The sequence below is a fragment of the Notechis scutatus genome, chromosome 2 (genome assembly GCF_049901735.1).
Source record: "Notechis scutatus isolate UNSWTSFEM ecotype Mainland chromosome 2, rNotScu1.2, whole genome shotgun sequence".
Taxonomy (NCBI): Eukaryota; Metazoa; Chordata; class Lepidosauria; order Squamata; family Elapidae; genus Notechis; species Notechis scutatus.
Window position 1 is genome coordinate 25,501,600 of NC_142010.1, and position 23,128 is coordinate 25,524,727.

The 23,128-nt window shown below is 41.3% G+C and overlaps 2 protein-coding genes and 2 non-coding genes across 4 annotated transcripts in view; 1 reads left to right on the forward strand and 3 right to left on the reverse strand.

Moving 5' to 3' along the window:
• The window catches only part of LOC113424985 (uncharacterized), a 49,203-nt gene extending 26,280 nt beyond the window's left edge, over positions 1–22,923 (forward strand). The window contains exons 13-21 of the mRNA XM_087954161.1: positions 258–780; positions 5,221–5,346; positions 8,131–8,398; positions 12,679–14,229; positions 14,780–14,875; positions 16,028–16,258; positions 18,737–18,759; positions 20,073–20,200; positions 20,976–22,923. Of these exons, the coding sequence (XP_087810287.1) occupies positions 258–780; positions 5,221–5,346; positions 8,131–8,398; positions 12,679–14,229; positions 14,780–14,875; positions 16,028–16,258; positions 18,737–18,759; positions 20,073–20,200; positions 20,976–21,496 (3,467 nt within the window). The 3' untranslated portion in view covers positions 21,497–22,923. The remainder of the gene's footprint in view (positions 1–257; positions 781–5,220; positions 5,347–8,130; positions 8,399–12,678; positions 14,230–14,779; positions 14,876–16,027; positions 16,259–18,736; positions 18,760–20,072; positions 20,201–20,975) is intronic.
• Positions 2,862–8,551, reverse strand: LOC113424997 (uncharacterized). Its single transcript, XM_026686969.2, has 2 exons — positions 8,149–8,551; positions 2,862–5,759 (listed from the first exon to the last, which is right to left on the reverse strand). The coding sequence occupies exons 1-2, from the start codon at positions 8,156–8,158 to the stop codon at positions 4,624–4,626; spliced, it is 1,146 nt and encodes a 381-aa protein (XP_026542754.2). The 5' UTR covers positions 8,159–8,551; the 3' UTR covers positions 2,862–4,623.
• Positions 10,208–10,280, reverse strand: TRNAK-CUU (transfer RNA lysine (anticodon CUU)). The gene has a single exon. It is a non-coding gene; the product is annotated as a tRNA-Lys (tRNA).
• TRNAV-CAC (transfer RNA valine (anticodon CAC)) lies at positions 10,616–10,688 on the reverse strand. Its single transcript has one exon. It is a non-coding gene; the product is annotated as a tRNA-Val (tRNA).
• Positions 22,924–23,128: the final 205 nt, after the last annotated feature.

The following is a 23,128-nucleotide window of genomic DNA, read 5'->3' on the forward strand; positions in this document are numbered from 1 at the left end:
AGATGATGGGGAGAAAGATTAGAAGATGCAGGTGTCAGTAGGTGATCTCCAAAATAACAACCGCCTGTCGATGTTCTGCGGTTGATGCTGAGGCTGAGCTGCTGGGCAAATGGAGCACTCCCTTGTTGCGTGTGAGCATTGGCCTCGCTTTCCTGGCAGGAAACAGCGATGTGGATTAACTGGATAATTGATTGAAGGCAGATTGGAGCTGAGAAGTCCCCATGACCACCCCCCTTTTTTCTCTCTCTCTCTCTCAGTCTCCCCAGTCAACGTGACCCTAGACCCACGTACAGCCAATCCCCATCTCTTCCTCTCCTTGGATCAGAAGACAGTCACGCACCAGGATCACACGCAGGCCTTGCCGGACAATCCTGAGAGATTTGATGCAGAGTTCTTTGTGCTGGGCTGCGAAAGCTTCTGCTCTGGGAAGCACTCCTGGGTGGTGGACATCAAGCAGGGGCAGAACTGGGCCATTGGCGTCGCCCAGGAGTCTGTGAGGAGGAAGGGGAGCCTGAGCCTGAACCCACAGCAAGGCGTTTGGGCGGTGCAGCAGTGCTGGGGCCAGATGCAAGCCCTGACCTCTCGCTGGACAACCCTGTTCCTGCTCAGGAAGCCCACGAGGATCAGAGTATATCTGGATTACGAGGGAGGATGGGTGGCCTTCTTTGACGCAGAGCTGGACGCTCCCATTTTTACTTTCCCACCCACCTCGTTCAAGCAAGAGAGGGTTCACCCTTGGTTCTGGGTGGCATCTGGATCTCAGCTCACCTTATGCCCCTGAAATCATGCCAGGCGTTTTTGGATTTCAGCAGTTTGAGAAGGCCTTGTGTAACACAAAGCAGCAACGTGACAATTGCTTTGGAACTACTTTGGTTAACTATGTCAGCAGAGAAAGGACTACTGTTTTGAATTTTTAGTGAAGCATTAAACGTCACTGAAAACGCCAGTCAGGGATATGTTTTAATGGAAGGAGTTGCAATTGTATAAAATGGCTTTTGACTAGCAAAAAGCTCTGATGGAAGGGGGGAAAAAATAGCGATTTGGAAATGCTTACGTAGTTGGGCACACTTCTCTCCCAGTAGAGTTGTTCTCCCATACCACTCTGTGGCAGACTACAAAATAAAATAAATGTGCTGGAGTGGATGCCTAGTCAAAATATAAAACTTATATTTCTAGTCCTCATGGCTGTGCTTCTAAAGCACAATTGTGAGATGGCAGTTTTAATTAAGAATATAGAGTCAAACTGATGGCAACCTGTCTTTTTTGGCAAATATGAAGTCAAAGCTTTCAACGGAGAAATTTCTGGGACATTGTAGATAATTTATACTCCCATCTCCCTCTGCTCACGCACTGGAGGCAGAAGAGCTTTGTGTCTTGAAACTCCTGCAACCTTCCCCTCCACTCATTTCCTTCCGCTGTAGGGGCTTCCTGTATCTATTCCAATGCCGAGATTTCTGTGTGAAGTAAATTGCATCTCAACTACTAGCAGAATTTGCTTAGTTTTTCCACCTATTTTTGGAAGTTATCTCTGCACTGAGTTGGAAAAACATGTAAATTTTAAAAATGAATCATGGCAAGCAAATACAATGATATATCCATTTATGTGAGGCTATTCCATTGCACAATGCAAATATTTGAGTTGTACCGTCGTACAGATGATTGGATTTTTTTTGGTTGCAAGGTTTTAACATTTTTTGTAACTAATCTTGCACACAGACACTGACTGAAAAAAAAAAATCCATGTCACTACTGTGAATAACACCTAATTGCTTCAAAGCAGCTACTTGTGCTTCATTTTTGCAGTATTGATTCACTATTATTTGAATGACCATTTTTGTATTGCCTTGATCTAAAAACATGGAACGCAAAAGGGAGTCGGAAGGGAAGAAATACTGTGTGCTGCATAGCTTATATATTGTGACATCTCTTTCTAAAGAGGGTCTCCTAGAACAGCGGTCACCAACCGGTGTTCCATGGACCACTGGTGGTCTGCGAGTAACTTTTGGTGGTCTGCAGAAAAATTATCTGCATTTTTTATATTGCACTAAATCAGGAGTCCTCAAACTACAGCCCCTGGGCCGGATACATGCAATGAATATTTGTGTTGCTGCAGAGAGTCTCCCCCTTCGGGGTCATTTTGTGCGGGTCATAGGGGGGCAGAAATTCCAACTTGGGGTCTGCTTCAGCCTCCTGGTACAGGGCTTTGGGCGAAGGCTGGAGGGAAGTGCCGCTGGTGGCGAAGAACTGGAGGGCCTTGTTCCAGTGGGACTGCATCATGGCCTGGAAGTGGCTGACCACCTCAGCCCACTGAGCCTCTAGGCACCGGTACCTGGCCTTGCACTCCCGCAGGTCTTCCCTCTGCTTGGAAAACCTATGCTCGTAGTCCTCAGTGAGGTGCTTCTGCTGAACCTCCTCCTCGGTCAGATCCAATTTGAACTTTGCCTGCTTTCTTGTGGTGGCTGCTTAGCTCCAACAACTGCTTCCTGTTGGGGCCCTAAGAAGCCCGGGCAGGCAGTCAAGAAGTGGCTGGGAGGGGCGAGTAGAGGCCGGTGAGGCACCCTTCAATGTTAGTGACATCAAGTTGGCCACGCCCACCCAGTTACATGACCATCTAGCCATGCCCACCCAGCCGATCATTAGGCAGATCATATTAGTGGTCTGCCAGATTTAAAATTATGAATTTAGTGGCTCCTGAGGTCCAAAAGGTTGGTGACTCCTGTCCTGGAAGACCAAATTAAAATTCAGAGGCATTGTCACTGGCTTCATACATCAAGCAATGAGTAAGAATGGCTGACCTACCATAAGTGCAAAATAAGTGCCACACAGTAAGGTTTGGGTTTTGCAAAAAATAATTTGATCCATGAGGTAGAATCATATTTATTCAAAACAGCATTTTCCTTGTATATTTGATTGTAATTTTATTGCATTGTAAAGGCTTTCCAGTCTGACTATTGTAAAGAAAAACACCATTTAACTGAAACTAGGTTCCAATGGATACTTAACTAGGCTTAAACATCTGTTGCAGTTTAAAGACTAACATATTTATTGCAGCATATACTCATTATTTTAGAGATCTGCTTTAATGAAGAACATGAAGCAATCATGGAAGTGGCCCATACAGTGCTTGTAGTGAAAACCTGCTGGCAAAAGTCAAGATTAAGAAACAAAACACAAACAAAAATAATTATGGAACCCTAACAAAAAGATTGAAGTCAACCAGTACTTAAGATTACATGGCAAGAACTTTTGAGTAAAATAGGACCTTGCAATAAAACTACAATTTTAAACCCATTTGGACTGTATTTCCACAATGGTGGAGGTTTACAAGTTCAAGAGGCAAAATGGATGATTTAAGCCATGGAGATCTTTTGAGATATGTACGTTTCATACATGAAAATTCAGATGCCACAATTTTAAGTAAGCTGTCCAAAGTGTAGTGCAGCCATCTGGATGATGGGAACTATTCATAAGTGATCAACTTCTGTAATAGTTCAATTACTGCATCTTATAGAAGTAAGCAGTAATGAACCCAGCCACTGTATTTGATAAAGGAGTAAGAAAAAACGGCACTCATACATTTATTTTAAAAATACAATAATTCTCCTTTGTTACAACTATTCTTCAGCTTTAAAGTTTTATTAAGACAAGGGGAATGTGGGAAATGGAATGTTGTTATTAAAAGCCAGCTAGAGTTCTATTTCTTTTGAAACCAGATAGCTGATACCATACTACATTCACATGTGATCTATAAAAAATAGATGGATGTCAGTTCAAGTTATTTTTCCATACCTTTGGTAGCCAAAAAACAATTAAAGTTCTTTTCCATTTCAAGGAAAATGTGTTGTCTTTAAACTTTAGCTTCACAAGTGGCTCTTACCACTGAGGTTCTTCATATCTAAAAACACTGAAAAAATCCAACTTTGGGAAAAAAAACCAAACACTATTATTCCTCAGTTGTGTTAAACAATACCAGCATTCTACACTCTCATAAGAAGACAAATGTCTCTGGCCATACATGGTAGCAGCACAAGAATATAAATTGATTAAACAGCAACAATATCGCAAGTTTATAATCCTCATTGTTGCAATGATAAGCTGAAAAACATGCTTCATTAGACAACAGAAGTCAGAGAAGGGCTAAACAATATTTCTCAATAGCCAGATAATAGTATCTTGGTCTTGCAGCTTATTTTTGCTCTTTTCTAGCTCCAATTACATCAACCAATCTATATCTTAGTTTCCATAAGATATCCTGGCCACGTAACCTATTGTCCTTTAATCTTAATGAATCATTTGAAATCTCTTGGAGCAGAATTTTCTTTTGTTTTCATGCGTGGTGTAAAAACCCACAATAGTCTTACAAGTTTATTACCTGTAATCAATGGTCCCACTGGATGGGATGAGATTTTACTCTCCTGTAAGGAGCACAAAACTGCAGCCTTCATAATGTAGACCAGGAGTCTCCAAACTTTGACAACCTTTAAGACTTGTGGACTTCAACTCCCAGAACTCTCCATACTGGCTGGGGAATTCTGGGAGTTGAAGTCCACAAGTCTTAAAAGTTGCCAAGTTTGGAGACCCCTGATGCAGACTTTCAACAAAGAAATGTTGCAAAAATGCTTATCAGGAAGACTCTATTTCTCGTCCCCTTGGAGCGGGGACATCTGTGCCAGGATTCTTCGCAGTACTTTTCAGGTGGACTCTCCGATGGCTAACCAGGTGGGAGCTTTGGTTAAATCGCTTCCCACACTCCGGACACTCATAGGGCTTCTCCCCTGTGTGGATCCTCTGGTGTTTGTTCAAGTCTGAATTCCGGACAAAACTCCTCCCGCACTCCAGGCAGTTGAATGGCCGGTCCCCTGTGTGCATTCTCTGGTGTGCCAAGAGGGCTGAGCTGTAGCTGAACGTCTTCCCACACAGGAGGCATTTGTACCGCCTCTCTTCCTGGTGGGACTTGCGATGGACCAGGAGCTGATGGAGCATGCGGAAGGTTGCTGGGCAGTCAGAGCAAGCGTGCAGCTTCTCGGTATGCGTCTTCTGGTGGGAGATGAGGTGCGACTTGTGACCAAACCGTCGATCGCACTCAGGACAGATGTATGGTTTTTCTCCCGTGTGGGTCCGCTGATGAGCGGAGAGATTAGAGCTGGTGCTGAAACATTTCCCACAGTCCTGGCACTCGTAAGGTTTTTCCCCCGTGTGGGTCCGTTCGTGGGCCCGCAGTTGGGAGCTCTGCCGGAAGCCCCTTCCACAAATGGCGCATTTGTACGGCTTCTCCCCGGTGTGGATCCGCCAGTGCTTGATGAGCACCGAACCTTCGCTGAAACACCTCCCACAGTCTGAGCAGACGTAGGACTTCTCTCCGGTGTGGGTCCGGCGGTGTACAATCAGCGCTGAGCTGGTGTTGAAACTCTTCCCACAGTCAGTGCACTTATATGGTTTCTCTCCAGTATGCAGCCTTCGATGGGTTAAGAGGCTGGAACTGTGGCGGAAGCTTTTCTCGCACATGTCACATTTAAATGGTCGATCATTTGGGTACATCTTTTGAGGGCTGTTCTCACAGTCAAAACAAATCTCCCCTGTGAAAGGATTCTGATGCATGTCCAGATCCCTCTTCAGAGTTTTCAATGGTTTAGACTGCAGGAAACCTTCACTTTCCTCAGATAATTTTTTTGTTGGCTGTTCCACCTCAACCAGTAGGGCATCCCTCGGGGGCTGGAGAGTTCCTTCATTACCTTCTCTCTTGATCCAGTTTTCACCTGCTAAAAGGAAAAAGAAGCTGCCCGTTGGTCATTTATTCTCCACCGTGAGACCAAAAGGAATCTGGGATTTGGACCACAGAGGAATAAATAGGGAGGCAATAAAAAGAGGAGAACTTAAATCTCTCCCTGCACTCAAGGCTTTGTATGGCTTATTCCTGATGGAGATAAGTCTTATATCTATTAAAATCTTAAATGTCAAAAAAAATATCACCACCCTGAAGGCAGTTACAAAGTCTAGCTCCAGCATTCTAGTTCTCTTAGTACCAAACTGCAAGGTTGAGACAACTGTTGAACTGCTGGTTCTGTGCGTTTAAAGGGGAAATTAAAGCCATTTACTGAACATGTACTAAATTCCGCTCTGGAGGAAGGCTGTGATTCATACAAACTCTTAGACAGGATGGAAGGGAAAGAGCTGGCCATGCAGTATATCACACAGACTAAAAGACATAGCTATGGTAAAAAGAGTACGTGTTTATATTGTTCTTTTTTTTTTTTTAGTACTTGTCTTACTTGATTTCAGGGTCTGCTTGCCTAATTCACATGGCAAAGCCATTAATGCATGATGAGAAAAGGGTTTGTTCTTTAGCTACTGTGTTGCAGAGCCTGATGCTGTTTAGAACTGAGAGTGACTGGCCTATACTCACCCAAAAGGTTTCTATATTTGAGAGATGCTTAGAATCTGGATTTCCCTATTCTTGGAAGGGCGGGGTGGTGGTGTATCGGCCTAGAGGTTAAAAAGTTGGGCTTGTCAACTGGAAGTTTGAGACCTGAGCACCGTGCAATTGGTTGAGCTCCCATTACTTTCCCCAGTTCCTGCCCACCTAGCAGTTTGAAAACATGTAAAAGCCAGTAGATAAATAGGTACCACTTCGGTGGGAAGGTAACAGAGTTCCATGCACCTTGGTATATAATTATGCCAGCCACATAACCATGGAAGTGTCTTTGGACAATGTAGGATCCCTTGAAACAGAAAAAGATGAGTACTGCTCCATAGAGTCGGACATGACTGGGCAAGGAAAACCTTTTATCTTTCCCCCCTACTTTTAGTCTAGCATCTTAATCACACCTTGTGTATGTGTATGTGATTGGCTCTGCCTACGCATCTATTATTGATTTATTTGGTTATTACTAAGCCTACTTGTTCTTATTGTGTTAGATAACAGAAAGAACCTTATACCTTACTACATACTCCCAATGTGTTAAACAAAACAACCAAATACACAAGTTTATTGCAATGCAGGAATTTAATACAATTATAATTCAAAGTTATCCGTGAGAAACTACTGTATGACTTTTTTTTAAAAAAAGTCTCTTGGTTTAGAAGAAATATTTGATTGGGTTCACATATCATGTAATGTATTTGTTTTAAGCATGTAGTATGAATTTCTGTGGTTCTTTAGTTTATGGTGGAGATAGCCAGCCCACTGTTCTATACACCAATTGTTCATGTTGCCAAAATTCAGTGGCAAAATTACTGACTCTCAAGTGGGATGAATTTTGGCAGAAAAACTCCAAAAAAACATTGGAAAATCTATGACAAAACATACTTGTTTCTACATTTTAGGTCCCCAAACAACTTTGAAAATGGTCTATGATATTGAAAAGTAGTGAGAAAATGGCACATTGCAACAATAACATTTCTGGAGTGAAAACATTGCAATATTGATGAAAATGGATTCAAATCACTCTCATCTCCAAATTCAATCCCCATCCAAACGTATAAAAATACGGGATTGATTGCCCAACCTGCTTCCTATGGGGATTTCACTGATTCACAGGTCACTTTTGGCAGCTCACTGTTGGAACCATTATGGTGGCTTGACATTTAAGAAATATTTTAAATGGTTCTTTCAACAGGCTTGGGATCCCAGGGAAGTAGGGAACTCCCAAGGACTACACAATATGTGTACAGCTGTAGGTCCAAAATCCTAGAGTCTTATTTATGCCTGTGTTTTAACTGTTTTAATTTTTTAAACCATTATATTATTTATCTGATTGTTTTATTGTATGACGCTGAAAGTCAGATATGTGAGATAAACGGCCACAGAAATTTAATAAAGGATGACTTCATCCAAATTAAAAATTAAAGGACCAAAATTCATGGGAAACGCTTTTCTAACTCCGATTCTATTTGGTCTGAAATGGAAAAGTGAGCAATGAAAAGGTACAGTACAAAGAAAAGGTTCTCTCCGGTAGGTCTCACACTCTTTCCCCAGGTTTTAAATCTTTTCTGCATTCGTCCACACAGCCTAGAAGCCACCCCAATCAATAAGGCAACGGCCAGCGCAATGCTCTATAATCGCCTCTTTCTGGGCACCCCATTTCCTCGGAAGGCACCCGGAAAGTTGTCCAGGCCCCTTCCTTCCTCTAGCTCATCGCAGGAACTTACCGGGCTCCATGCCCAAGCGAGGCTCCCCGTTTTAGCGGACTTTCAATCCCGAGGCGGCTCTAAGCCGCAGCGCCGGAACGCCGATGCCCATCTCACTTTCCGTCCAAATTCTTGCGGCCTTTTGTGTTGCCCCGAGAAGCATGATGGAAAATGTAGTCTGGAGAGCGAAGAAACGGGATGCCCTCTGGGTAGTGTAGTTCTGCGTTGGCCGCTTGGCACCCACTACGGCATCGCGCTTTGCGGGGATGGGGTATCCTAATATTAGACATCCTATTGAGGGGAGGAGGAGGATGGTGATGGGAACTTGGGGACAAAAATCCGAGCCCCCATCTCAGCAAGCCGCTCCCCCAAACGCTGCAAGACTGGCTCGTCAGATCTTCCCTCCCCTCCGCCCCCCCACCCCCAAAAGCCGCCTTATAACTTAAGAGAACCTTCCTTGCAGTCATTTGGAAAATTTCTAAACTTTTCAGCTTCAGCATACAACAGTTTGCCTTTTTTAAACGAGGAATGCCAATAACTTTAAAAATAAATAAAAGACAGTGCGGGGAAAGAATATTGAAATAAAAGCATATTTAATAATAATGTTAATTTTTTTCTTTAGGTATATTTTATGTATATTCAGTGTGTATCAAAAGTGGAGTCTTATAAACAATGTTCCACAGTATATAAAGTATGAAATTCATCACATTTCTCTATGGCCCTTGTCACCCGAGTCACTTTGGGCAACTTACAATAAAAACATGTCAGTCTAGAAAAGCATAAATAAGAACAAAGTTAAAAACATATCTGGCATTTTCTTTTAAACACTGCCTTATTTGTTTGTTACATAACCTTTAAATATTCCTTAGTACAGAACAGTAACATTTTCTGTGAAAAAATTAATAAAACATTGTGATTAGCTCTCTCCCCTTCCCTCCATTTCTCTCTCCATTTCTTTCTGTCTCTCTGTCTCTGTCTCTGTCTCTGTCTCTCTCTCCCACACCCACCCATCCACACATTGTGTGCCATTCTGTTGTTTTTGACTCCTAGCAACCACATACTGGTAGATAGATTTTCTCCATAAAAATCTAAATCTAATCTGGTGCACTTATTATCATGTTTATCTGCCTTGTTGCTGGTCATCTTCTCCTCTTTCTTTCCACCTTTTCCAGCATCGGAACCCTCTCCCAAAATCTGGGTCTTCGCATAATGTGTGTCCAAAGTAGGTGTGTGTGTAGGTGTGTGTCAATGTGGTGTACTTACAGTGTATATATAAATTTATTGCAATGGGCTGTGTGAACTTGTGTAGGGGTGCACGGTTTTCCAGCCTCTGAAGGGAATCTTGTGAAAGAAAAAAGTTTCACCACTGAGCTCTAGTATTATGAGGCCTAAAAATTCACTTTCAAAAATAGGACAAAGCATAAAAAGAAATAAGACACAATCTTAAATATCTTTTCCTTTCAAAGTCCCTCTGCTGTGAATGTTTATGCTAAATGTCTTCTAGTAATTATTTTCATCATCTTTTGAACATGACATCCAAGGAAAATTCAACAACCATACCTCGATAAAGTTATTTATTTGGTTAGCAAAATGGAATAGATCCAAAACCTGTAGGATCCAGTTTTAAGGAAGATTACTCTAGAGCTCTGTATCTCAACTTGATGTGAGCTGTTTATAATAAGATTGTTGCCTATCTGAGGCTGAAAAGCAGAAAGTAATGTTGCATGATCTGTTCTTGTCCCATGTGCACATGTTTGGAGCATTTGGAACTATCTTCCAGAGCTGAGGCTTGCACAAGGATTAAAATAAACTGTTGGAAAACGGTGAAACAAGATTAAATACCTGCCCTAAGCATATTATAATGAGTTGTGCTCAGGGCAGAATGGAAAAGTGAAGAAAAACAAAATATGATAAAGAAAACATAATGATCTCCTCGTCTCCTTTACTCTCACCGTTGTTGCTTGAGGTGCAAATTATCGAACTACCTAGCCCTTTGGAAAAATAAAGAACTACAGTGTTCATTTATAGTATTTTGCTTCTAAAAGATAAAATGAAGAACAGAAAGAAAAAAAAAATGTTGCGCCCAACGTGGGGCTCGAACCCACGACCCTGAGATTAAGAGTCTCATGCTCTACCGACTGAGCTAGCCGGGCTGTTGAAAAGTAGCCTTTCAAAAGTTTTACCTAAACTAAAATGTATTCATTCTATGTTTCGGTGTTTGTTCTATTATCATATTGTACTATACTATACTTATTACTGTACTACTACCATAATATTACTGTCTCGATAGATGATATGAATCTTAACCAATATTGCCTTGTTTGGAAAATTGCTTTTAAGTTTAGGATGCAGCGTAAAACTATTGGAGCACTTTGCTCTGAATTACCATTCTTCATTGTATACATTATGGAAAAGAAAAGTTTCCACTATTGTATAGACATCCGAAGTAATGTATTGTTTTTTTAAGATTATGTAAAAAGAAGACAGCTGTTTCTGCCCGGTTTCGAACCGGGGACCTTTCGCGTGTGAGGCGAACGTGATAACCACTACACTACAGAAACTCGCTGCTTCCTGCCCTTCCTCTATAACCTACAACACTTTAGTGCTGGAACTAAGACGTTTGCAAAATGTTTTGTGTTTTCTTGTAATTGTAGTCAATTCCCAGAGCAAATCGATAGATATTTTTAAAAATATCCTGCAAATCAATTCTGGGAAGTAGCAGCCGAGATGGAATACGGAGGCTATGATCATCTTTATTAAGTCTCCAATAAAATCTGCAGGTATCCACAAGTACTGTATCAAATATAGGGGGTTCTTACCGAAGCTAGCAAAGCTGCTGCACCTCATCTAGACTGGGCTCCCAGAACTGCAGTCAATAGTTTCATGCAGATAGAGGGTCGAAAAACAGCAGTCTGTTTTATTCCATCGTATCTAAACAAGCTATTGTTTTTCTCTGGCAGCATGCCTATTTCTGTAGGATCAGAGTGCTCAGTTCCATTTTATTTTTTTACTCTATTTACAGACTTAATTGGGCACTGATGTATTTCCAATACAATAAATGCAGTAGAATAATTAATATTGTAATATTCAAGTCTAAAATGCATGTGTAAAATAGGTTAAAATAGGCAGTATTAGTAGAACAGTGATTTATAAAGAGCCTTTTCATAAATTGACTGTGTGTCTATTTATATGGGACTTATATCCCCTGGGCTTAAGATACATAAGAGGGAATAATTAATTAATAAAATTAAAATGCCATTTTTCCTCCTGAAACTGCAAAAAATATGTTAAACATGCAAATGCACAAATAGTCCTTGACAATTTGTTTAGTGATCATTCAAAATGACATGACTGTTTTTCATACTTAAAACTGTTGCAGCATCCCGTCACATGATCAAAATTCAGATGCTTGACAACTGGTTCATATTAACAACGGTTGCAATATCCCAGGGTCATGTGATTCCCCTTTTGTGACCTTGTCACAAACAAACTCAATGTGGAACCCAGATTCATTTAACAACCGTTACTAACTTAACAACTGCAATGATTCACTTAACAATGGTGGCCAGAAATGTCATAAAATGGGGCAAACCTCACTTAACAAATATATCAGCAATAGAAATGTTGGGGTCAATTGTGGTCGTAAGTCCTATATATCATGGTTTTGCCATCTATATTTATTTGTGTAGAATGGTATTATGTTCTTAATACCCCTTGGAACAATATTCAGATATATTAATACTATGTAATTTGTAACTTGAGTGAGACAATTTTGTTCCTTCAACTTGAAACATTGAAAGGCATCATGCCAAGGTTGTTGTACATATTACTAAAATATAATATGCTTTATTTCCATTTTTATTCATAATAATGGTCAGATCTGCCTCCATATGAACTATTTGTTGTTAAGAGTCAACATTAATTTCATAGCACATAATCCATCTGCCTTGATATGTGTGTCTTGTTCAAAAAAGGGAGATGAAATGTTAAAAAGAGAAAGATTTTGCCACCTAAATTCCTCTTCCTTGTTTTCTTCCTCACCTTCCATTTTTGCTTTGTTGTCACATGCTACAACTTTAAGGAGATGTATTGTAATTACCTCTTATTCGCTAAATGAGTTGTTCTAGGATTAGGGAAAACCAAGTATTTAGATAAAACAATGTTTATACAAGAAGTTGTCTTTAAAAGTCAAACATAAATCTGGAACCCAAAGATAAACCTTTATTCGGAAATTTAAAACTGGAAGGAGGAAGAAAAAGAGGGGGAGGAGGCCGAAGAAAAAGGCGGAGACGAAGAAAAAGGAGGAGGAGGAGGACGAAGAAGAAGAAGAAGAACGGAGCAAAAGCGTAATAACTACGAGCAACTGCAAGAACATTTTAGGGGGTTCGAAAGTAACAGGCTCCCTTTCTTCACGCGCTACTTCCTCTCTCTCGAAAGGGGAACCCTCCGCAATCATAGAGACGAAAATAATAACACAGAGCGCACCCAGATTTCCGGTGCATTTGTCGGAAACCTTTTTTTAAAGCCGGATCTTCCGGCGTGTGACCATAGCGACGTCCGACATGGAAACGTCGGGGATGTCAAAATCGTTTTGGGCTTCCATTGGGCTCGTTTAAAGCGCGCGTCCTTGGCCTTCCGCCCAGCTGCGGGCCGCGGAAACTCAACGGAGGCGGCAGGCAGATCTCGCACGCGAAACGCAGTCCGGCGCGTTCGTTAGGGACCCCGACGAAGCGTCACCGTACCATAGAGAGAGGAGCCAGAGGCGGTCTAGAACGCCTCTCGGGCTTTCCCTTTCAGTTCCGGTGTGAGCGAGCGGGGGAGGGGGAGAGTGGTAGTTTGGTAGAGTTCGGTTGGTCGAGGGGTGGGGGACTGTCTGTCAGCCTGGCTCCGGCCGTTGTGACTCTTGAGGGCGAGCGAGCGAGGAGGAGGAGGAAGAGGAAGAGAAGGAGGAGGAGGAGGAGGGCGCGAGCTCTTGGAGGAGCAGGGAGGAGGCCTCGCAGTACCGGCCGATTCCGGAGTTGGCCGAGCGGGCTGCGGGGGCCGAAGAGAAGCGGGCGGGTGCGCCGCCTTCTCCTCCCGGGTATCTTTGGGGAGGGAACTTCCCGGCGGCGGGCAAGCAGGGAAGGGTCTGGAAGTCCTGGTAGGGCCGAGGAAAGCACTCGGCCTGTCGGCGCGCCTAGTCCGCCGCGGCGTAGCGGTCTCATGGCAGCCGCAGTAGCTGCGGGGGGCTCCGGGGGCCCGCTGAACCCTGTGGCGACCCTCCACGAGGAAGCCGTCTGTGCCATCTGCCTGGATTACTTCGTAGACCCGGTGTCCATTGGATGCGGCCACAACTTTTGCCGCGTGTGCATCACTCAGCTTTGGGGTTCTCGTGACGAAGAAGATGACGACCCAGGAGCCTCTGGCTCAGAAGGGGCTGATTATGAGGATGATGGGGGGATCGATGACCTGGGGCCTGAGGAAGACGGGGATTACGACGACAACGATCTGGAGGACAATGATTATTTAGACGACGGAGATATGGGCGACGAGGAAGAAGAGGATGATGTATCCAGGGACGAGTACGATGATGAAGATGAAGATGGCTGGGACGATGATGACAGAGAGTACTGGGACCAGGACATATGGAATGCTAGTATGGGGAGTGATTTGTTTTTTGATAATTATGATGAGGACGAGGAAGTAATGGATGAAGAGCCAGAAGAGATGGCAGAATATACAGTGCCGGCAACTCCGCCTACTCCGCAGCGGCAGCCTTTCACTTGCCCTCAGTGCCGCAAAACTTTTCCTCATCGCAATTTCCGACCCAATCTTCAGCTGGCCAATATGGTGCAGATCATCCGACAGATGCATCCACAACCACTGAAGCCTGTCATTTCGTCAGCTCACGTGGTGGAGATGGCAGCAGCAGGGGATTCGTCAGGGGTGCCATCTACTTTAGCTGCAAGTCATGCTCCAAGAGCCCTGTGTGAGAAACACCAGGAGCCACTTAAGCTCTTTTGTGAGGCAGATGAAGAGCCCATCTGTGTAGTGTGCAGAGAGTCACGAACCCATAAACACCACAGTGTTATGCCACTGGAGGAAGTTGTGCAAGAATATAAGGTTTGGAATATAACCAGATGATGTAAATGCTAGTATGTAATCTTGTTAATCTTCTGTGTTATAAAAGTGTTTATAGTACTATAAATTTTGCGAGGCTTTGACAAACATTAGTGGCATACTAGTATAGAGTCCCTGCTTTGCCTACAGAAAAACCCCTGGGTGATGTGCTTATGCAAATATATAAATATAAATAGATCAGTAAAAGATACTCAGTAAAAATTCTCTTAGTTATTGCCATGTAATTGTTATTGCTTCTGTCAAAAGCAGTATATACTTCATTTTCCCCTTTAACTATAGAAGCTACAAATTTAGGTCATTCAAGAGAGAGATGGGATTTTGTAGAAGCTGTATTGTAAAAACAGGAAATCTGTTTGCACCAGAGGTATCCAAATACAGTGTGGTAACTATGTTACCAGGACATGAAGATTCAATCCTTATTTCTCTGAACATTGGATCTGAACTTCAAAAAAGTTTATGCCAGCTGCTGTTTTTATGAATGTAAAACATAAATACAATTAAGTTGTGGCATTATTTTTCTGGTTGTTTTTAGGCTAAACTCCAGGGTCACTTGGATCCATTGAAAAGGAAACTGGAGTCAGTTCTGAAGCAGAAGTCAAATGAAGAGGAGAAGATAACAGACATCAGGGTAACTTCAATATTCCCTTAATTCTCTTATATTTCCCGTCAGTCTCTTGTTTGAAGGATTACCTTATTCTTAGTGTATGTTTTTATTAATAATCTTGGTGAAGAGGAAATGTCTTGGTCTTAAGAGCGGATGGTCGTCTTTGCATTAAGAAAATGATTCCTTTGGGATTATCCTGAAGTCAAGGATTTAGAGAAGTAGAAATCCCAGATTCTTAACTGACATGCCTAGGATTTGATCTGAATTTTAGAGGCCTGGTTTTAACTATAAGGTATATAGATGGCTTTATCTGGCAGTCATGAGAATTGTGCAATCCTATTCTTCTAAATATATCTCAGAGGATCTACTGATATTAGCAATAGCAATAGCACTTATATACTGCTTATAGTGCTTTACAGCCCTCTCTAAGCGGTTTACAGAGTCAGCATATTGCCCCCAACAATTTAGGACCTCATTTTATCCACCTCAGAAGGATGGAAGTTTGAGTCAACCTTGAGCCTGGTGAGATTTGATCTGCCAAATTGCAGGCAGCTGGCTGCAGCAGAAGTAGCTTGCAGTACTGCACTCTAACCACTGCGCCACCGAGACTCAGTCTGAGGGTATATGGGTCTATCAGTATTAAAGTTGGTCTCGTCTTCTAGTTTCTCATGATCTAAACAGAGGTGATGTTAAGTAGAATTTCAGGTTCTGCCTAAGAAAATAGTTGAAATAGTTGAAATCAGCAGAGCTCTCTTTCTTTGCAGGAAGTCATTTTTATTTTTTTCCTTGTAAACTGTATAACGATTGGAATTGTTTTATGTTTTTAAAACATTTTTTTAATTTTAAAACATTCATACAACATTTATGTTGTCTCAGAGAAAGGATTTTAGTAAATTCAATAAATTCAATGTATTCCTTGTGATTTTGCCTCAAGCATGAGTTTGGAAGTGGGAAAAGGTTTTCTGTCTTTCCATCCTAGACAAGCACAGATATGGCATCTTCCAGTTGTACAGATTGCTATGATCGCTGTTTATAAACCAGGCAGGATTGTCTGATCCTGCTGCCTGCTAAATCAGCTGACATAGATTTCATGTCCTATGCCATAAAGTGACATAACCCCAAATCTTGGCTGTGTACCCTCTCAGTGTTGCCTTCTTGTTTCTTCATCTGCCCCAGAACAAGATGAAACTTGACATGAAAGAGTTTGAGTCGGACTTTGAGCGGCTGCATCAATTCCTGGTTGGAGAGCAAGCCATGCTGCTTCACCAGTTGGAAGATCGCTATGAGATAGTAGTAGCAAGCCAGAGTAGCAACATCTCTCACCTGGAGGAGCAAGGTGCTGCACTAAGCCGTCTTATTGCGGAAGCAGAAGACAAGAGCAAGCAAGATGGTCTGCAGATGCTCAAGGTAAAATCTTTTTCCCCAGTTGCCCGGATTCCTTTTTGTGACTGGTCCCAAGCATAACTGCCTGTTATAATTATAATGATTAAGAACAAACAAAGATGTACGCCTTGGGTTGCTTGATCTGTTAAAAATAAAAGCTCCCCCTGTGGAATATACATTGCTTTAAAAGCTGTCTGGGCTTGTTGTCTAAATCAAGTATGATTTTAACCATCCTGATGGTAGAATACGAGCATAGCAATTATCTAAAAAACATACCTAAAGAACAGCAATGTTGAAATTGAGCCTTGACAGTCTTGGAGAGTAGATTTCGAACTTAGAACCCTCAGATTGCATTATTGACATTGGACAGCTGAATTTTGGCAGTCTGATTTCAGGCTGCTTTTCACAGTTTGCTAAGGGTAGCAGTGAGAGTAGTTTCTTTTCCAAAGATGTCCCACTTCCACTATTGCTAGCCTAATGAAAGGGTTCAAAATATAACATAATTAGATTATTAGAATTAGATTATTAGAATCAAAATTAGATTAGAATTAGCTTCTATAGAAAATCCGATCTCTCAGTATTTCATATCTTTATTTCAGGTGTATGTCTGGGCATCTGATCACAGCTCTTACTGTATTTGAACACTCAACTGTTTAATAGGAAATGGCTATAATATGAATGCTAAAATGCCTGTGGATTTTAAGGAGGGTTTTTTTCAGCTGTTTAGGACAATTTCCTACAATTGTTTCTCAAGTTGCAGTGTGTTGAATTAGTGCATGTGATACATTATATATTTGAAAACTGGAGTCCCAAATGAATAATATATTTGGGGTTTGTAGATATTCAGATATTCACTTTGGAAAGGGATTGGACAAATATTCTGTTCAACTGGACAGAACTAAAATTTGGAAACCTGTTCGGATCATTGCATTGAATTAGATGTGACACACATTAGTTTGTATGATTTGGATGGTATTACACACATGTAGAAATGTCATTTTTTAGATCTGTGTTTGAATTAAAACAGGTTGGTTAGGAGGTGAGAGCTATTAAATGTGGGAGATAACAAAAAATCATTTCCATGCTAATTCAGAGAGCAGGTAAGCAGCTTTTCCAAAGCTGGAGTGGTTCTGGTAGCAGAAGTGAGTTGAGAGCCACAAAGATATTTTTGTGGATCCTCTCGGCCTTCCATAAGGCCTTAAAGAAATGGGGGTCCAGAGGTGTAACTGAGCCTATGCATTTATTATGCTGATTTATTATTTGAGTTTCTTTTTATCCTGTCCGCTGCTTCTGTGTGTTTTTCTGTTCTTTTTGTCTCTTGTTCTTTCTTTTCATATTGTCAGCTGCCCAGTTTGAGATGAGCAGCCATAGAGAGAAAGAAGGAAAGACCGGCTGGATCATGATTTACTGATTAATACTTACAAGTCTTATAAGGAGTTCATAAAGCTTTTAAATGATGCTCACAGTGTAGTTTCCTAGGGGAGGGCAGGAATGCTGATTGTGTCAACAGTATACTGCCTCTGAGCACTATGAGAAGCGCTAAGTTAGGTATCTGTTAAGCTTAGGAAAGGTGGAAAGAGAAATTCCACAGGAGATATTTATTTAAATAATTTATATACTTATCCTCCCACCAAAGACGGCATATAAAGTTTTTTAAAAAAATCCTCAAATCCACACTTTTTAAAATTAATATATATCATAAGGAGAGCACTTAAGACGTGGCTGTTTCCCAAGTGTTGGGATAGTGTGAGGTTAAAATGGAAGATACCATGTGGGTTGCATCGGGAAAGTATGGCAGTAACAAGGTTTTTCTTTTCTTTTTCTTTTTTTGATGGTTGGTTTTATTCTTTTTTTGTTTCCATTATGTACATGTTGTTTTATGTTTGATTATAAGCCACCCAGAATTTGATTTAGGATGAACAGCTATACAAATATTTTAAATAAACAAAACCTATACTGTAGAATACACCTGGAGTGAAAAAACCAAAAACCATTCCACTTCAGATCACTGGAACAAAAATATGCTATCAAGCAATGTTAAGGTCAAGGTTAATACTGCGGGTAATATAAAAAAATTTAATGCCTTCAGAAAGGGCTCTGGATGGGAGGGGTATGCTGTTATTGCAGGTTCAATGACAAAGTTCTATGAGGGGACAGCAATTTCATACTAAGGAGGGAATCACCTGTTTTAAGTGGATCATTCTGATGTGCAATATATTTAGCCATACAGTGTGAAGGATCTGGGTAGTGTCTGTCACATTCAAGTCAGGAAGCCTGACAAGTAGTATTTCTTCAAGGACAACAAACACAACAACAAATCACAACAGACACACTATTTGGAAACCCATGAAATCACCCCCGTTCCCCCCAAAAAGCAAGAAAATGCTTTCCAGAAAAAGTCCACAGGAAATTGTACAGAAAATTGATTGTCTTCTTTCAATCTATTTGTTGTGTTTTATAACATCAAAGTATGTAACCTTTTTTCTTCTTTTTTCCCCCTAGGATTTCAAAGGCACTTTAGTCAGGTTGGTTGAATTTCTTTTGGTTATTTCTGGTTTACATTCCTGAAATTTGTGCTTCACTGTTAGCCAGGTTGTATCTGAAAGTCTCTTTAGAATTTAATGGCTTTTCACAAATACCTTTGAGCCAATTCTGACTGAATACTTCAGAATATTTGGAAATCTCATCATATTGTCTTGTCTCTTGGTTTGAGTTTAGTATTAGTTGAGGGTTTTTTACTAATTGTCCATCAACAGGAAGACACACACCTCAAAAATGGTATGAAAACCTGGGATTGATCAACTTGTTTGAAGTTAAATATCAGTGAGGTTGGTTAATGCATGTATAGCAGTTTGCCTGGGAAACTTGGATCCATTTATTTATGCTTGGCCATGGGGGAAAAGTGGGTGTGAGGGTATCTTGTTAGCTTCTGCTCGAAAGATAGTGTAAGGAGTAACATGCAGCTATAATTATTTTACTGCTGCAACTATTAGACTATATTAAAACATCATTAGCAAAGTTAATTTAAAACTCTGGCTTTTCAAAGATTTTGTTAGAATATTTACGGGAAACCTGTTCAGTTAATATCTTTTCTATACATATGGACCAGCCAGAGAATGCCTAGCTAATCTAGGATCCAGGGGAATTGCAGTATTTCAGTACCACTCTCTTATTGTGGTCAAGGGTGATATTTGTGGCAAAGTGGTTGGTTTGTTAATGTGGTACACCTGACCATAGCCTACTAATCAACTGACCTCAGTCCTTTCTGACTTTTATTGGGAACAGAATAAGTAGATCCAGTGAAAAATCTTCATATCCATGTGTCCAGAATGGCTTGATCTTGTAGCGATAGCAATCACAAAGGTACTTAGACCTATCTACCACCCCATAATTCTTTACAGCACTCTCTTGAATGAGTGGGGGGATTTACAGTGTCAGCATATTTCTCCCAACAATCTGGGTCTTCATTTGACCGACCTTGGATGGCTGAAGGCTTTAAGCCCAGTCAGGATTGAACTCCAAGCTGTGGACAGGGTTTGACTGTAATACTGCAAATAGATTTCATGAGGGCCAATAAATCTTCCCCATGTTTCTTTTCTATTATTCTCCTACTCCCCATTTTAATGAATTAATCTCCATGCTTCTCCATTTCTCTGTGAAAATAATATGGAGAACTTACACAAAAAGAGAAGTACTACTGTCGCAGCAGAATTAGCCTAGGAACAGACTTATCAGGTCCCAGTATGTTGTATTTTCTGTTCTTCTTACTCAATGCTTTTCTTGCTGGTTGCCATTTATCTCGTCTTTCATGTCTGCTCTCTGGATGGCCCTTTGTCAGGTGTGAGAATATCACATTCCAGGATCCAGAGATGGTGCCAGTGGACACAGGAAAGAAATACCGGAACTACTTCCTTATAGATGTTTTAATGAGGAAGATGGAGAAGGTCTTTAACAAAGCACCTCAAGGTAAGGAGGTAACTGAACTGCTCTTCTCCTGCAGTTAGAAATGCAAAGAAAAATACATTTGCTCCTAGCCATGTTGTAAGGATTTGCCTCTCCTCTCTCTTCAAGAAAGCAGAGCTCTTCAAATAGGCATTATTTCAGAAGGAAAGTTTTATTGAGAAAAAGTTGATAGCAAGTAAAGCAAAGCAGGATCTGAAGTTCCTGCTTAGAGCTGTTAGGTGACAAGTTGCAGAAAACCCCTCCCCTCTGTCCAATCTGAGGCGAGCCAATCCAAAGGTGATAAGAAGCTGTTCTCAGCCACCGCTCTGCCCATTCTTTCGGAGCTGAGATTAAAACTAATGGCCCTGGGGCCAATCCCTCCCCCTCCCTTTCCCAAGCAAGTACATCCAAGTGATAGGAAAACCAGGTTTGTAAAGGAGTATCCAGGTTTCCTCCCCCCCACCCCCCGCCAGAATGGCAGTGTCCCAGTAGGGATCTAAGAGACTTGACACGTATACATCCACTGTGCAATGGAAGCTAAGAATTTATTTATTGTAAAAATGTCATTAGAAGAGGATTGAAACTGTGCAGAAATAGCGATTCATATAATTCATGCTGTGAAAGCCTTTTGTTTTTAGACTTCTACCCTGATGATTTGCAGGAGTTCAAATAGATGAATGTTTCTCAAATTTGGCAAATGCTGGCTGGGGAATTTGGGGAGTTGAAATCCACTTATCTTCAAACTAGACGACTTATTCCCTACTTAAACCATTTTGCTCTTTTTTTTTTTCTCTTACAGCGGATTTGACTCTGGACCCTGAAACAGCTCATCCACGGCTCACCCTTTCCTCAGACTCTCGCAGCGTCCGACTTGGGGAACGTTGGCGGGATCTGCCAGATAACCCAAAGCGCTTCGATTCCGACTACTGTGTGTTGGCCGTGCAGGGCTTTATGTATGGTCGCCACTACTGGGAAGTGGAGGTGGGTGGCCGGCGAGGGTGGGCTGTAGGGGCAGCCCGTGAATCGGCCCGACGAAAAGAGAAATCCAGCAGTGGTTCCCACCAGAAACGGGAGATCTGGTGTGTAGGAACCAATGGTAAGAAGTACCAGGCCTTGACTACCACTGAGCAGACATGTCTTTCCCCGGCTGAGAAATTACGGCGCTTTTGTGTCTACCTGGACTATGAACGAGGCCAGCTAGGATTCTACAATGCTGAAAACATGGCTCATATTCACACCTTCAATGCTTCATTTCGCGAGCGCATCTTCCCCTTTTTCCGCATTCTTTCTAAGGGGACCCGCATAAAAATCTGCAATTGATGCGATTGCAGCTGTTGCACATAGCTGAATTTATCCCTTGAGGCCTCTGCTTCATCCCAGTCCTCCCATCCCCCCACCTAATTATGCCTGATAAGAGTTTCTCTTCATCCTTGGACTCTGATGGATTCCTTATCGAGCTCATATTTCGGATTCCTTTTGACAGAGATTCTTCCCTTTGATGAGTTCAGTTTTGCACAGTTCTACTCTGGTGCTTGACCAGGTCGTGGATCTGATTTTATTTTGCTCGTGGTCCAGATCCATTTTAGCAAAAAAAAACGTGCTCTCTCTTTCTCTTTCCTTATTCCTTTGTGATAGAATCACACGTCAGCTGATTATACTATTCTCATCTTTAGATGGCTGAGACGCTGACCTTCAGAAGATAAATTAGACCTTTATGAGCATGTAATTATAAGGTTGGTGGGACCTGCCATAGCTTTTGACTTGGGTTTAACAATCCAAAACTACTTCTTGACTTTTCTGAAGATACTTTCTAGTCAGGCTTTGACAACTTAAACAAAATATAGACCTATATGTGGTAATTTTTCTCTGTTTTGAATTCCTCTGATCAGACAAGATGACTGTTCCAATATGTTCTTGGGGTTTGATCAAAGTCCATGCTTTAAGCTGGGATGAGGAACATATGGTTCTCCATATGTTACCGAATGACAGTTTCTAAGAGCCCCAACAATCACAGCCTATGTTGAAGGATACAGGAGTTGTGCTCCAGTAACATCTGGAAAATGAACAGCCCCAATGTTAATCTGTGTTGCTGTCAGCAGAGCCTGGATTCCTGTAGCCATCACAATAGCTTTGCATTTTAAAGCAACAATATGGAAATATTTTGACAGATTCCTAACGCTATTATTCCTTCTTTAATTGCTCCAATGCCTTTATTCTGATTTCCTGTTTTTGCAATTTACTAATAACCATTTAAAAAAAAAGAATTGCAAGTTCTGTCTCATGTACTTCTTTACACTGGTTTCATGTGATGTTCCATTTGAAATGTCTCTTAATCTTTGATGCTCTTTTCTATCTCTTCTGCCATTTATCTATTCTAAAATGTCATATGCTGGCCATTTGGAGCAATGACAGTACCAAGTGCTGTTGAGCTGTTGAATGTCAGTCATGGTTGTAGATGTGTGTGCTATCCCATCGGATGCTAAGATCCCATTATTGCTGTCTTACTCATCCTCTCTTCCTCTGTCTTCCCACCATCTGCTTTTAAATAACTTATTTTAGTCATTCATTAGTTCTAGCCTTCACTAAACCCCTGAAGGCTTTAGCTATTCCAGCCATATGTGGTTTTTTAAAATTCTTTTGGCTTGACAGAGCTGCTTCTGAACTATTTTTTGCTAAACATATTAAAGGAAATCTAGTTTTTTGGGAAAAGGTTGAGAAATAAAGTAATAAATGATTACATGTTAAAAGCTTTGCTGTTGTGGTTTATTTGAATATTGAAAAGGAGAAGATTCCTTGAAGTTATTTCATAAAGCAGTTCAGGGTTGTTGCTTTGTAATGATATGAAGAATTCTTAGAATATTCTTCTGGAAGGACTACACGATCCAATAGTTTCAGTTAAAACCAAGACTAATGTCTAAAATAGAATCCTACTACTGTATGTAGGGCTGAGTC